Here is a 13705-nt window from a genome sequence, read left to right as displayed (position 1 = left end):
CAAAAAGATTTAGCTTTGAGGATGTTCATTACAGTATTTGTCCAACTAGAGAAAAACTAGAGGCAAATGCACAGCAAAAGAGGATTGGTTAAATAAATTATGGTATTGTCACCAATACCACACCCAACTCCAGCCCACTCTAGCCATCCTGTCCTACCTAAGGAGGAGGGGAAAATGGAGAAGTGCATGTGGATTTCACAATCTAGAGGAACAGTCTCCTTAAAAATCTGAGAGTTAATCATAGGATCGCAGGACTATAGAACACTTCCCCGCCTTTGACCTCTCCACTTGCACCTAAAAGTACAAAACTCTGATGAATGGAATCAAAGAAGAACTAAATAAATGGAGAGATGTTCCATGTTCATGGACAGGAAGACTCAATATTGTCAAGATGTCAGTTTTCTCAACTTGATCTATAGATTCAATGCAATTACTATCAAAATCCCAGCAAGTTATTTTGTGGATATTGACAAATTGGCTCTAAAGTTTATACAGAGAGGCAAAAGAAAAGAATAACCACCATGATACTCAAGGAGAGGAACAAAGACTGACACCATCCGACTTCAAGACTTACTATAAAGCTACAGTAACTGAAGACAGTGTGGTATGGGTGATAGAATATAAAAAACACATATACTGGACACAAAAATATATTCTGCATGATCCATTTATTTGAAGTTCAAGAACAGACACAACTTATCGATGGTATTAAAAGACGTGGGAGGAGAGAGTATGGGTGGACTAGGGCGCTGATACCTCACCATTTGTCCACTGGGTAGTGATTATAAGGATACATTCTTTTCATTCATCAAGCTGCATAATCTTGATTATTGGACTTGGTATATTATGCTATACTTAAATAAAAAGTGTTTTGTTTTTTTTTTTTAAAGGTAACAGTCCATTGGATATGGACAAGGCATGGCGCACCTTGAATATAGCATTTGGTCCTAACACATCTCCAAAGGGACATCATATACTGAGGAAGCCAACCATTACGTAAACAGTCTGAAATCAAGTCACAGAAAGCCAGAGAAGAAAGTAGGATCGCTGAGCCTGAGAAATGTTAAAGCTGAGTGTGTGCGCGCACGCGCGTGTGCATCCACACGTGTGTGTAGGGGGTTGTAGGGGTGTGATTACTGTCTTCGAGCTTTGGCTTCTTTACCACACTGAAGAGCAGGGCTCACTCCGAGTCATCCAGGAGGGTGGGATTAGCACCAAGGGCTCCAAGTTCCTGAGAAGCAGACACGGTTCCACATAAGGGAGAGCTGTCCAAAAACAAGCACCAACTCTTAGGCCAGAGAATTTGCCATCACTCCAAGGGTTAAGTAGTGCAAACCTGCTCCTCACCCAGCCACCAACATATGAGCAGCCCTAAGCGCCAGGCATGAGAAGGAGATGATCCCTTCCCAAGAAGAGCTCAGCACTTGGTCGGGGAGGCCCTCTAGTACAGAGACAGGCATTATCCATTGTAATGCAGGGTCAGTAAAATCCCACCATAACGTGGTAAGTGGGGTCCAACACCCAATCATGTCAAATGTGATATTGTGATGTTAGTGAAATGAGCAGGTGGAACCTACACAGCCCCATCTGCCTATCAGATGCAAATCCAGTGTCGTCCCAGCTGTGGTTTGGTGGTACCTGGTGGCAGGTGTCTGTTCTGGCTCAAATACTGACGGGGGCAGTACTGGGTCCCATGGCAGCCTCAGAACAAAGCCGTGCTGAGTGGGACGTGCAAGCAAACACCATGTGCTTGGCCTCTGTAGTGCTGTGCTCCATGTCACAGGGCAGCAAACCTTTCGAGAAAGGGCCACATAGTCAATATTTCAGGATTTGCAGGGCACACTGTCTCTGTCACGTACTCAACTCTGCTGTTTTAGGGTGAAAGCAACCAGAGACAACACATAAATAAAGGACCCTCGACTGCATGCCAATGGAACTGTATTTACAAAAATACAGGTGGACAGAATTTGGCCTGTGAGCCCTCGTTCACCCACCCTCGCTTGATGCAGAGGAGTAAACACAATCTCACTAGCCACCACAGACATTGCTGACAGTCAGAGGGGCAGATGAGCTGCTGGGCCAATATGGCAACATTTGAGGATTTATGAATGAAAGTTGTTTCCACGACGTCACTTCACTTTCAGATGCACGACTCAATTTCATTTACAAGTTGCATGTAAAGTGCTTGTTATTCTCTGTGGGTCAGCAGAATTCCATATGCTGTCTTCCCCGTTCCCTGAAATTTTCAAGCTTTGAAAATACACCAAATGCCATCACTGTATGGCAGTGGCTCTCCTTAGTATTCAGGTGGTCTCAGGTGGTCCTAAATGATTGTAAGTCTGCGCTATGAACATAACATGGTTATGAAAAAGGTACATTGCCTTTATTCCCAAGGCTCAGTGGGTAATACATCTGCAAAGGATTCAAGTACCATGGTAGGCCCACCACCTAAAAGGGGCCTTTAACTGTGTTTCTAATTCATTTACCTAACTCCCCAAAATCTGTGCGCTCATTTCTACTGGGGGAACAGTACAGCTGCACACAGATGGGCTCCGTCAAGAAGAGACGCTGCAGAGCAGTGCACCGAGGCTCTGCCTTCCCGCCCTGTCTGGGTTGGTGTATGGTGTCCCCACAGAAGCCTTCTGAGGGAGGCCACTAAAGGTGCTGGCCGAGCGCACTGCCCCTCAATACCACTTGAAAGGTACGTTCAGTAAATGTCAGAGCTCACGTACCAAGGGCTCAGCCTGAGACGCTATGCTCACTGAGAACCCTGGAGAACTCCTTCAGCAGCTCTGGATAAAGCAACCTCTAAGAGCCTAACATTTCACTCTCCTAAATGAGCTGTGGGGCAATATCACATAAAAAACCCCTAGAAACGGTCCCTGAAGGGCCATGAAAGGGTGCAGACGGCTCTCCTGGAGAGCACTTCAGCTTCTCTGCTCCCCTCTTCCACCTACACTCAAGTGGCTTCCGAGAAGCAGTAACGTGCCGGAGACCAGAGACGCCCCTTTGGAAACCCAGCTCCGTGGCCTTGCCCTTCATCGTCAGAACGCACACCAACCACAGACAGAGAACCCAAGTCATTGTTTCACAGAAAGAAGGGAAAATTAAAAAGGGAAAAGCTCACAAACTCCCTCAACCTTTTGTGGCAGAAATAACACACAATTGTCCATCTGGTAGCTGTCGGCAGTTCTAGGTGAGGCTCTTAACGGAATCAGCTGCCATGAATCCCCTGCTGTCCTGCTGAGGCCTCAGCAGCCATGACCTTCCAGAGCCCAGGGGGCTTTCTCCCATCTTCCTGTCTCATCACCTAGTCTCAACTCCAGAGGCTACCAGAGGCCTAGAACCACCCCAGAGGGCAACACTGCATGAGGGAGAGGCAGACGGCTCAAGGGGTCTCAGGGCTGTGGCAACCTGCAGCCACAGGGTGGGCCCAGTTCGAAGTGGAGCGGTCAAAGGTCAGGTGCCACACCCTCCCCACTACACACCCTCCAGCAGGCATGGCTCAAAGACCAGATAATCCTTGTCCCAGTTGCCCACTGTGGGTTGTGAGCACTTGAGGGTGGGACTCTGTGCCCATGCACTGTCCTTGGCACTGAGCCTAGCACCCGGAACACAGTCCAGGGTTGAACACACGTCTGAAAAATGAACGAATGGACCAAGGAGGCTGGACGAGAATAAACTAATACTCTCCCTAGCAAGGCAGAGAGCCTGCACCCAGATGCACCATCAAATATGGATTCAAAGTCCCCATGCTGGGGACAGGCAGAGAGTAGATGATGGACGATCCTCCCCTTGGGGAGTCTGCATTCCAGCCAGGAGAGGCAGACAATGTTATGTAAATATGAATCATACTTTCTTGTGAGGAGAAAATGCTGTGTGGAGTGCTGGGTAAGTGGGGGCTCCGTGACAAGGGGGTCAGGGCGGCTCCGAGGGCCTGCAGACACATGGGGAGGGCATCCAGGCTGGGGGGCCCTGGGGGAGCCAGCAGGCTGGACTGGAGAGAGAAGAGGCCAGGAGGCCAGTACGGCTGGGAGTGGAGTGAGCCAGGGACAGGCGCTGGAAACCAGCTGGGAGGGAGGCAGGCGAAGGGCCACGTCGGGTCTTGTAGGCAGCACAGACTTTCACGTCAGCTCTGGGGAAGAGGAGAAGCCAGTGGGGATTCTGAGCAGAGGTGGGGCACCCCGACACAAGGTAAAAGGCTTGCTCGCTCCAGCTGCTGAGGGGAGAACAGGCGGGGGGTTGCCTACAGTGAGCCAGGGGGACAGGGGCACACAGGGTGTGAGGCCTGTCCTGGGAGAAGAGCTCACCTCCTGGAGAGGCTTGAAAATCTTGCCTGACAAAGCTTCAGATATATCCCAAGCTTTCCTGCAAATGAAAATGATTCCCTGTACAGATTCCCCGACCTCCCCCTTGATGTCAAAGAAGGGGGTGGGCGAGGACACTCCGCAGCAGCCCCTCAGGCTGCCTCCGCTCCGCCACCTCCTCTCTGCCTCCGAGTTGATCACCTTAGTAAAGGCACCTCAACCACACAGGCCCCGTGGGCACTCAGGTGGCTGCAGGGCTGCTGCCCAACTGGAAGGAGGGGTCCAGGACCCAGCAGCCAAGAAAGTGACTGAGTTTCTCTGGTGAGTTTGAAAACGGGGGCCGACTTGCTTTAACTATACTCAGTTAGTCGTCTGTTTGTAAAAGTGGTTAGATAATGCATTACTAAAACCCACCCTACAGATATCTCTGCGCCTTGGGTCACCATGGTAACCAGTGCTTGAGTTTTTCAGGAACTGAGAATTGACCCCTTGTCCAGTTCAGGCTGCTTAAGAACCCCAGCTCACCAACTTGGGCTGTACGGATGACCAATAAGTAACCCTTTGATGTCAGAGGGCTGAAAACTCCACCCTCCGATTATGGTGACGCTGCCATTTTGTGGACATGCATCCTACAAAGAGCCATGAAGCTTGACTACGCTTGCACAGATCATCAATTACCTCACTTCTCCTCACCTCCAATCATCTGTTCCCACACTTCAGACTACCCTGGCCCTTATTCTCATAAATATTCCCAATCCCCATATTTTGGGGAGGCAGATTTGAGATTTGTTCTCATGTCTCCTCACTTGGCTGACTTGTGAATTAAATCCTTTCTCTGCAGCAAACTCGTCATCTCAGTGATCAGCATAATCGTGCTGTGGGCAAAATGAACCTGGTTGGGTTTTTCAGGGTGAAGTGGCCTGAGCAGAGCGCAGTGCTCAGGACAGGGAGAAGGAGGAGGAGCCACCCAGCTCTCCTCAGGCTCATCCCACCTTGGTCCATGGTCACAAAGTTCCCGAGTCTTCCCAGCCCTGAAGGTGTTCCCAACTGCCCGTCAGGAATAAGCAGAGAAACAGCAGGCCCGGGTGCCCAGAGATGGGGTCAGCAGCCTTGACACAGCGACTGAGTGGATTCCACACCCCGGAGCAATTCCCTCCGAAATTCAGCCACGAAGAAAATACAGTATAGCAGACTAGCCCTCGAAATTCTCAGTTCTCCACGAAGTATGTGTCTTAGGAAGGATGTTTATTTTCCTGCGAGCATTCTGGGCTAACATAAAAAGTGTATCAGAGAGAACTGCAGCTTTTCCTGAAGCAGGAAGAAAGCAGACGGCAGAAAGCAAATATTTGTCGAAAGCCTATTTTGAGCTCAGTCTCTAAATGCCTTTGCTCATTGAATCCTATTATCAACTCCATTTTCTAGTTAAAAAAAGAGACTCAAAGACTAAGAAAAGGTCCCAAAGTCACCATATAATAATAAAAATGTGTCACGGTTTGGATTCGTGTCTGCCTGACTCTGGAGCCTAACCTCTGTTACATTTGATTTTATTTTTATCTAAGTGTGCCCCCAAATCAGAAGAACATAGTTTGGGGTTAATGCTGGATTAATTCACAAAGGAGAGAGATGATGGTTAATTCTGGGAAATGATGATTAAACTCTCAGCAGCGTAAGAGGATCATATGGAAGGAGAAAAGTCTGAGTAGATGAGGACAAACTGTGGGGTGTTTTCAAAGGGTTTTTGCCAACTCGAAGCATCCCTTTGGCCCTGGAGGGTTGGGGAGGGCGAGTGTGAGAGGACTGCCAGCAGCTGTCCCTGTGCCCACAAGTCCCGCAGCTCCTCCACGCAGCAAGCGTGGTGGGATTGGGGCCAACGTGGGGAACCTCGGGTCCCTGATGCAAGTCGGGTACAAAAGTGCTTCTGTGATTGGCCAGGCGCTGCCTGAGAAAACCTCATGGCCTCTGACGATTCCTGAGCGTTGCAGAGTGAATTCACCAACGGGCAGCCCCAGGCCCTTCACATCCAGCACAGGTCCCCGGCCAGGTGATGAAAATGTTCTCATTCACTGACATTTAAATAGTCGGGGCTCAATAAATATTTGCTGAGTCTTGTAGTTGAGTGAAAATAAGATAACATGGAGTAAGCCACCACAAAAAGAATGGATCTCAAGGCCGCCAAGCCCTGAGCTCAGCTCTTGACTTGCTCTAGACACCCCAGGGCAGATATTAGCGTCCTGACCTTGAACAGGAGGAGCCGGGGGCCCAGCAAGGTTAAGCATCTTCCTCAGGTCCCACAGGGATCCCTCACCGCCTGCACCCCGGTGCCTCCACACCAATCCCACCCCTCCCTGTCACTCGGAGGGCAGCGCCCACCGAGGCCTCCCGTGAGAGCGTGTGGGAAACCGGCTGGCAGTGCGTGGGGACACGGCACTTTTTCCTTTAGGCTCCTTATTTGCTGCTTTTTGGAGAGGGACTAAGAAGTTATAAAATATGCTTTTTATAGCTGCCTTATGAAAAGTAATTATTCATTCTCTTCTTATATGAAACAAAGACTTTGGTTTTAGAATGACTTTAATCAAAGCAAGATTTTTACCTTTGGTGTTGGCTTTTGAACAGTCCTGTAAAAATTGCATTAATCTCCCCGCCTCATGCCTTTTTAAACCAAATCAATCCATCATAGTGATGTTTTTTAAAGGTGAGTTAGCACCCTCCGCGGATTTTAGAGACCCATCTTCCTTGTTACTCGAATGGAACATAGTCAAACAATAAAGCTTTCTCTGGAGGCAAAACCAAGCTGGCCTGAACCAGCCAGCAGTGCCGAAGCACAGACAGCCATGTGGTCACCTGAGGTGCAATATAAACGGAGATGTGAGATAGAACCGGCATTCCAGGCTGGGGGCAATGAACGGGGTCAGAGGCATGTGCAAGGAAAATCTCAGGCAAGCAGTGGGGGCAACAGCAAATACAAACTGAGCAGAAAGAGAGTCAGGATGAGTCGCCCACGTCCTTTGGAGGCTGCGCTGGGAGACGTTTAGAGGCGAGAGACGTAGACAGAATGGGTGCATAGTAGGGCTGTGCCCTGATCCAGGTAGGAGGGTGGAAGCGGGTGTGGTGAAAAGGTCATGTGAACATGGCAGGGGTCACAGCACTGTTTTCATTGGGAATCACACCCAGGGGACTCTAACCCTCCACATTAACCCACAGAATTCAAGAAAAGCAAGTCCTTGGAAAACATGCCAAGATATAGCACCTCCCACCAGGCCTCCTGTGGGAACAGCCACCACGTCCCACTGCAGGAGACCCCCGGCCCTCTCACAGCTGGCGCTCTGGCCCCTCAATCTCAACTCAAATGCCACCTCCCCAGAGAGCCCTTGTGAGTACACCCCCTCCCAGGGATGCTCGCTCACCCCAGGGACCTCACGGTACCCCCCACCGACGTAATTCAAAGTAAAAACAGTGCCAACCACAGCAGGAGTCTAAGGAAGCCTAGCAGAGCGCCGCGTTTCCCACAGGGACTGCTTTCTTGTTTCTTCTGATATATCAAATACTCTATCACTGAATGTTTTGGAACGCTTACTAAATGTCCAGTCTGCCTCCTGGGTGACCAGCATAGCTCATTATTCCCTGAAACTGTCTTTTGAAGCCTTATTTCTTGACTGGCTGCTCCTGTCTCTCCCACTAGGTTCAGGCTGCAGTAGGGCGCCAGTCCGTCTGTGTCCTGAGACACAGCACCGTTCCCAGCAGAGGTGGGGCCCCATACATTTTGTTGATAAGTAGACCAAGCCCTTCTGTCCTCTTGTCCAGTGGGCTCTGGTCTTCACCCTGGAGTCAAGTGTCCTAGAGCAGAGCAGGTTAGGTGAAGGCAAGAAGAGCCCGCCTTGGCTCACGCCAGGAGAGGCTGGAGGCTGGAGGCTGGAGGGCTCTGTCTTCCACAGTGAGCTCTCCTGGCTCCGAGAGCCTCCTCTGATGAAATTCTGTGAAGGAGGGCCTCATGTCTGTCCCTAAGCTGAGCTCGAAGGAGCCTGGAGCCATAACGGGATCTGTCTCCTTAGCAAGGGCCTGACCAGACTCCCAGAGGCTGTTGGAGTCCCTGCTCTTGGTCACAAGTGACAGCACAGAGCACGACGGGCCCCCTGGGGGTTCTCCTCTCAGGGCAGGATCTCCAGAGTCCACTGGGCAGAGAAGTGAGCAAAGTGGGGGTTCTGTGTGCCTGACACTACCCTCTGGGCAGCCTGCCCCTCTGCCCTTGCACTGAGAAAGAGATGGAGGAAAAGGGAGGGGATAGAGAGGGAGGAGAGAGAGAGAGGGAAAGAGAAAGAGAGAGGGAGAGAGAGAGATGCAGGGAGAGAGATGGAGGGAGAAAGAGAGAGAGGGAGGGAGAGATGCAGGGAGAAAGAGAGAGAGAGACGGAGGGAGAAAGAGAGAGAGGGAGGGAGAGAGATGCAGGAAAAAGAGAGAGAGATGGAGGGAGAAAGAGGGAGAGAGAGAGAAGGAAGGAGAGAGAGAGGGAAAGGAAGAAGGAAAGAGAAAAAGGGGGAGAGAGAGATGGAGGGAGACAGAGAGAGAGGGAAAGGGAAAGGGAGAGAGAGGGAAAAGGAGAGAGAGAGGAAGAGAGAAAGAGAGGGAGGCCTGGATGTGGGCTTCCTGGGAAGCTGCATCAGCCAGATGACAATCAGAATTAGCATCAGAACACCTTGATGAAAGGAAGGAAGCAAGAGTTGAATCCCTGAATGAAAAATAGATTATTCACTGTCAGGCTGAACAACGGAACAAGACATTAATAGCAGCTGTGCACAGGAGATGCCAATTTTGCTCAAATATGGTGTGCATGGTACTGCAGCAGCCCTCCAGAGAGCTCAGTGCCACAGCCAAGTTCTGCACTGAGCAGAAGAGAGTGAGTGGGTGAGAGGAGAGGGAGACAGGGAAACAGGGAGAGAGGGAAAGAGGGAGGGAGGGAGGGAGAGAGAGGAAGAGGGGTGGAGGCAGCAGAGGAGAGACAGGAGGATGAGGACGGAGAGCCAACCAGCAGCCTTGGGTAAGGGCCTCTGAGCTGTGGTTCCCACATCAAGAAGAGGAGCTCCAAGGACTTCCCTGGGAACCTTGGTGGTTGTGAAGACACAGCACGAGCGTGTTGGTAAAGCACCTGGCACAGATAATTAATTCATGAGTGGTAAGTGCTTTGACTGCCGTCAGGCAGACAGCAAGCTTCAGGGGTTCCACGTGGACTCACGCTCCCAGAGCCCAGAGGAGAGTGTGAGGATGAAGCCCAGGAAGGAGCGATGCCCAAAGACACAAATGGAGCTCGCTGGTTATGGTCAGAAAGGACCATCACGGCCTGAGGGCCATCACCTCTGTTCTCTGGGTGTTTGACAACCTCTGATGCCCGGGACAGCCGGAAACCAGGCCCCTGGCATTTCACTCGGTTCCCCTAGGACAATGCCACCGGAAAATACCATTTAGCTCATCAGCAAGCGGGTCCCTCTCGGAGAGACTGACCTGGCCTCTTCAAATGCCCTCAGCACCAGTGTCTGCCCTCTCTCTGGAGCCCCTTGTATGCTGGAGGACCAGGCTGTGACACGCTGGTTTCGGGCCCGCCTCCCTCTTCCCCACGAGCAGCTCTCCCCATGAGCCCTCTCCTAGGGCCTGGGAGTCCTGGAAAGACTCCATGCCTTCGCACCTGAGTCCCGCTTAGATGCCAGAACTGACTCAGGTCACAGAGGCTCCCGCTCTGGCACCCAGGAGCGCCCTGTCCGTTCTGGGGAGCTGGGTCAGGCTGTGTGTCGTCTCATTCCACCAGACAAGCTCAGGAGGTGGAAACAACCCCTCTCTGCACTTGGGAGGCGCAGGGAGGGCCGATGTCAGGTAGGAGGCAGGGTTTGAACCCGCAGGAAGGTGCGGGTGCGTGCTCTGCCCCAGGCTTCTGGCAGGGAACTGCATGGGAGGACGGCCCCTTACCTTGGTGAAGGTCAGACAGTCCTTGTCCTGGTCTCTGTCCTTCATCTCAAAGTCATAGAGCGCTTTGCCCTGGGGCAGGGCCTGTGGCCAGGGCCGCACGCACTGGATGTAGCTGGCGGGCAGGAAGCCGCGCGCCCCCTGCAACTCCCCGTGGTACCAGTGCTCGTCCACCCTGCGCCGCAGGAGGATGACGTCGCCCTTGTTGAACTTGAGGTCCCCAGGCTCTTTCCCCTCGTAACTGTAGAGGGCTTTGCCATAGGGGAGCTGGGAAAGAGTCTGAAAGAAAACAAAACACCAGTTACTCAGGGGGCCCTTCCCACGGCCCGGTCGGATGCGCCCAGTGGCCTGCACCAGGGCCCATGTCTGCAGGCACGTCCAGAATGCCCCAGAGTGGGAAGTATTTCACAGGAACAGGCACCTTGTCAGTGGGACATGTGAGCCCTGCCTGGACAAGAGGGTCGCCACAATGATAATTCTCTCTCAAACAGCGCAGGTGAGGGGGGCCAGGCTCTGTCCGGGGCCTTCTACAAGGTCTAACTCACTCTGCGCTGAGTAGGACTCTGAAGCAGGAGCTAAATTATCTTCACTTACAGGTGAGGAAACTAAGACACAGAGACAGAAGGTCACTGGCCCAAAGCCCCACACCTGTAAAGGTAGGGCAGAATGCCCACCCAGGTGGTCTGGCTCTGGAATGTTCTCACCCGCTACTCAGTGCTGAATTGTCCTCCGTTGGGTGATATTTCCGGCTTCCAGATTTCCAGCAATTATTATCCAACAAAAATTGCCCTTACTTTGTCTCTGAACCTTCACAGCAACTCAGAACACGCGTCATGGCTGAGGAGACAGACCCGCACCGACCTTGCTGTGCCCTTCCCACTCAGTGAGCTCACGACCTGTGGAATATGCCTACAATGTCCACCCAGACGGACAGCCTTGCTGTGGAAGCTGGAGGCCACCCCCAGGACTTTGGTCCCCAGTGCAATAGAGGTTGTAACAAGTGGTTCCCAGCTGTCAATGACCCCCCAACCATGACACATAGCTTTTGATGCATACGGCAGTCTGGTCCAGAAGTACAATTTCAAGAGCATAAAACAGTATCCTCTTAACATCATGGGATATTCCTGTCATCCTGTCAAAGATTAGCCAACCCATCCAAAAGCAATCGGCTGTCTCTGGCCTCCACTAGAGACCAGCTCTGAAACCCAAGCAGAATTCTTGGTGATCTTCTGCTCTTCAGCAATAAGGAGTCTGTTGAACCACAATGAAACTTGACCTAACACCATCGTCCACTTCCTGGGGTCCTCTAACTTAACTGGGCCTGTTTCATAAAGACCAGGGGCCGCCTGGGTTTCTCTTCCTCTTCTTACCAGTGGCCAAGACCAGCTCAACTGAGTAAGCTTTGTCAAAGGCCAAGTCTATGCCAGAGGAAAACCAAACAAACAGCAACCACTGTCCCTGTGTCAACACCCAACAATTTCCCTAACAAAAGCCTCATTTTCTCACCAGGGCTGCCTATGCCAAGGATTTCTTTAGTATTTGAATCAATCAATAGAGGCACAAAAGCCTGAAGCGGTAGTGCACCAAAAAACTCTTTGTAGAGGACTTAACAGCATGTTGGCAACTCAATCACTCTGCATTTATGTTTCAGCAACGTCACATGACAGCAGTTAAGAGGGAACCTGCTGGCCAACTGACAAACAGCCACCACCAACCAATTAAATAGTAACACCAGAGGATTTGCCTTACAAAACTCGATGAGGAAAAAAATCAGTTTGCTTCCAATAATGTTCACCCTGGCTAGCTTTGTACTGCAAGCACAATAGACTGTCACGGGCCGGATTTTAGGGAGCTGAGGTGGAGGGGTAATTTGCAATACAAGGACTGCGATCAGAAAAGAATGGAAGAGGCTGCTGGCTGTGGGCCACGAGAAGAATTCCACTGCCACACAAGGGCTGGTCAGCCGCTGGCCCAGGGTTCTCAATCAGGGACAATTTTGTCCCCAAGGGCACATCTGGCAATGTCTGAAGACATTTTTCATTGTCACAACTGGGAGGTGGGAAGCTATTAGAATTTAATGAGTAGAAACCAGGGATCCTACGATGCCCAGGACGGCACCAATACCAAGGATGACCCCGCTTGGAATGTCCACAGTGCCAGGGGTCAGAAACCTGTCCAGCCAGTTAGGTTAAATTTACAAAAAGACAGAACAGCTTCCTTGTTCTCTTTGAACTTAGTCTATCACAACTTCCTAAGTGAAATACAACATTTATTTTTGTGGAGGGAGAATTTTCACTGTTGGCCACATGGGGAAGCTGAAACATGTGTGGAGGTAACAGGTGTTACAGGGCCAGTGAAAAAAGAACTTACTGTTTAATAAATGACAAGCAATAGGATATATTGGAGCACATGAGGAAGCCATCTGGTGTAAAACTAATTCGGCCTGACCTTATTTTCCCAAAAGGGCCTGTGGCCTTTGAACATGCATTGTGTATCTGCTTTACTATGTCCCAAAAAGAAGAGTAAATGCCTTTAAGATAAGAATGCAACTTCCTCCACATTGGAATTTCATTAAGGATAAGCATTTCTCCCTAGGCTAGGATTTGATTGCTGCGCTCATCCTGTGACCACCCAGCTGGAGACAACAGATCTGACACCAGCCATGCCCATCGAGACAGCAGACCCGCTCCCCACTGTGTCCATCAATAGCTATTCTGGCAGGGCAATCTGGCAGGGCGATCTTGTGGCTATTATAAAAGGGACATTGCAATCACATGTGATACATGCTCTTTGACGGTATATAACCACTCTGTACAGCCCACTTCTTTGGTGCCCTTCCTTCCTTAGGGAAGAAAGGCCCCAGGCTATGGTCCTCAAAAGTTGGCTCATAATAAACTTACCCCAGTTTTGATTTATAGATTGATTATGGATTCTTTACGTCAACACTGTTACACTTGAAAAGTGGCCTCAACTCAGTGACCAAAGGAAACATCACCCGTCAAACAGGCTCGTTTCCTTCCATCCCACACTAAGGGGCAGCGCTCACAGACTCTGAGGCTGTGTGGTAACTTTTGCTACTACCGATGACAATGGAGAGCAAGACTCGATAGATCTGCACTTTTGTTTTGATAAATAAATAAAAAGTGATAGGACATACTGGAGTATATGAGGAAGCCATTTGGTTTAAAACTAATTCAGCCTGACCTTGTCTTTCCAAAAGGGCATGATGTGGCCTGTTGAGCACACCTTGTACGTCTGCTTTAAATATTTACTATGTCCCAAAGACAAGAATGATGCCCTTAAAGATAGGGATATAATTTTCCCCATATTGGCAATTCCTTAAGGATAAGCATTGATACCGGCTCAAGACAAGGTTGACATAAGGGAAGCCATAATGTAGAAAAGAAAAACTCTATTGTAACTTTGAATGACCTCTGACAGACTAACCC

At 50.4% G+C, this 13705-nt stretch overlaps 1 protein-coding gene across 3 annotated transcripts in view; it reads right to left on the bottom strand.

The window, feature by feature from the left end:
* Positions 1-13705, bottom strand: part of SH3RF3 (SH3 domain containing ring finger 3) — a 384655-nt gene that overhangs the window by 146480 nt on the left and 224470 nt on the right. For all 3 annotated transcript variants that reach the window (XR_015550333.1, XM_087426348.1, XM_087426349.1), the window contains exon 2: positions 10260-10535. Coding sequence is in view for 2 of the 3 variants with exons in the window: in XM_087426348.1 (XP_087282474.1) it covers positions 10260-10535 (276 nt within the window). In the remaining variant the exon portion in view is untranslated. The remainder of the gene's footprint in view (positions 1-10259; positions 10536-13705) is intronic.

Source organism: Ceratotherium simum, chromosome 40, assembly GCF_057802395.1.
Source record: "Ceratotherium simum simum isolate JZ-2026a chromosome 40, ASM5780239v1, whole genome shotgun sequence".
In the NCBI taxonomy this organism is placed as follows: Eukaryota; Metazoa; Chordata; class Mammalia; order Perissodactyla; family Rhinocerotidae; genus Ceratotherium; species Ceratotherium simum.
The sequence above is the reverse complement of the archived record's forward strand: the minus strand, read 5'-3'. Positions and strand labels throughout refer to the sequence as shown.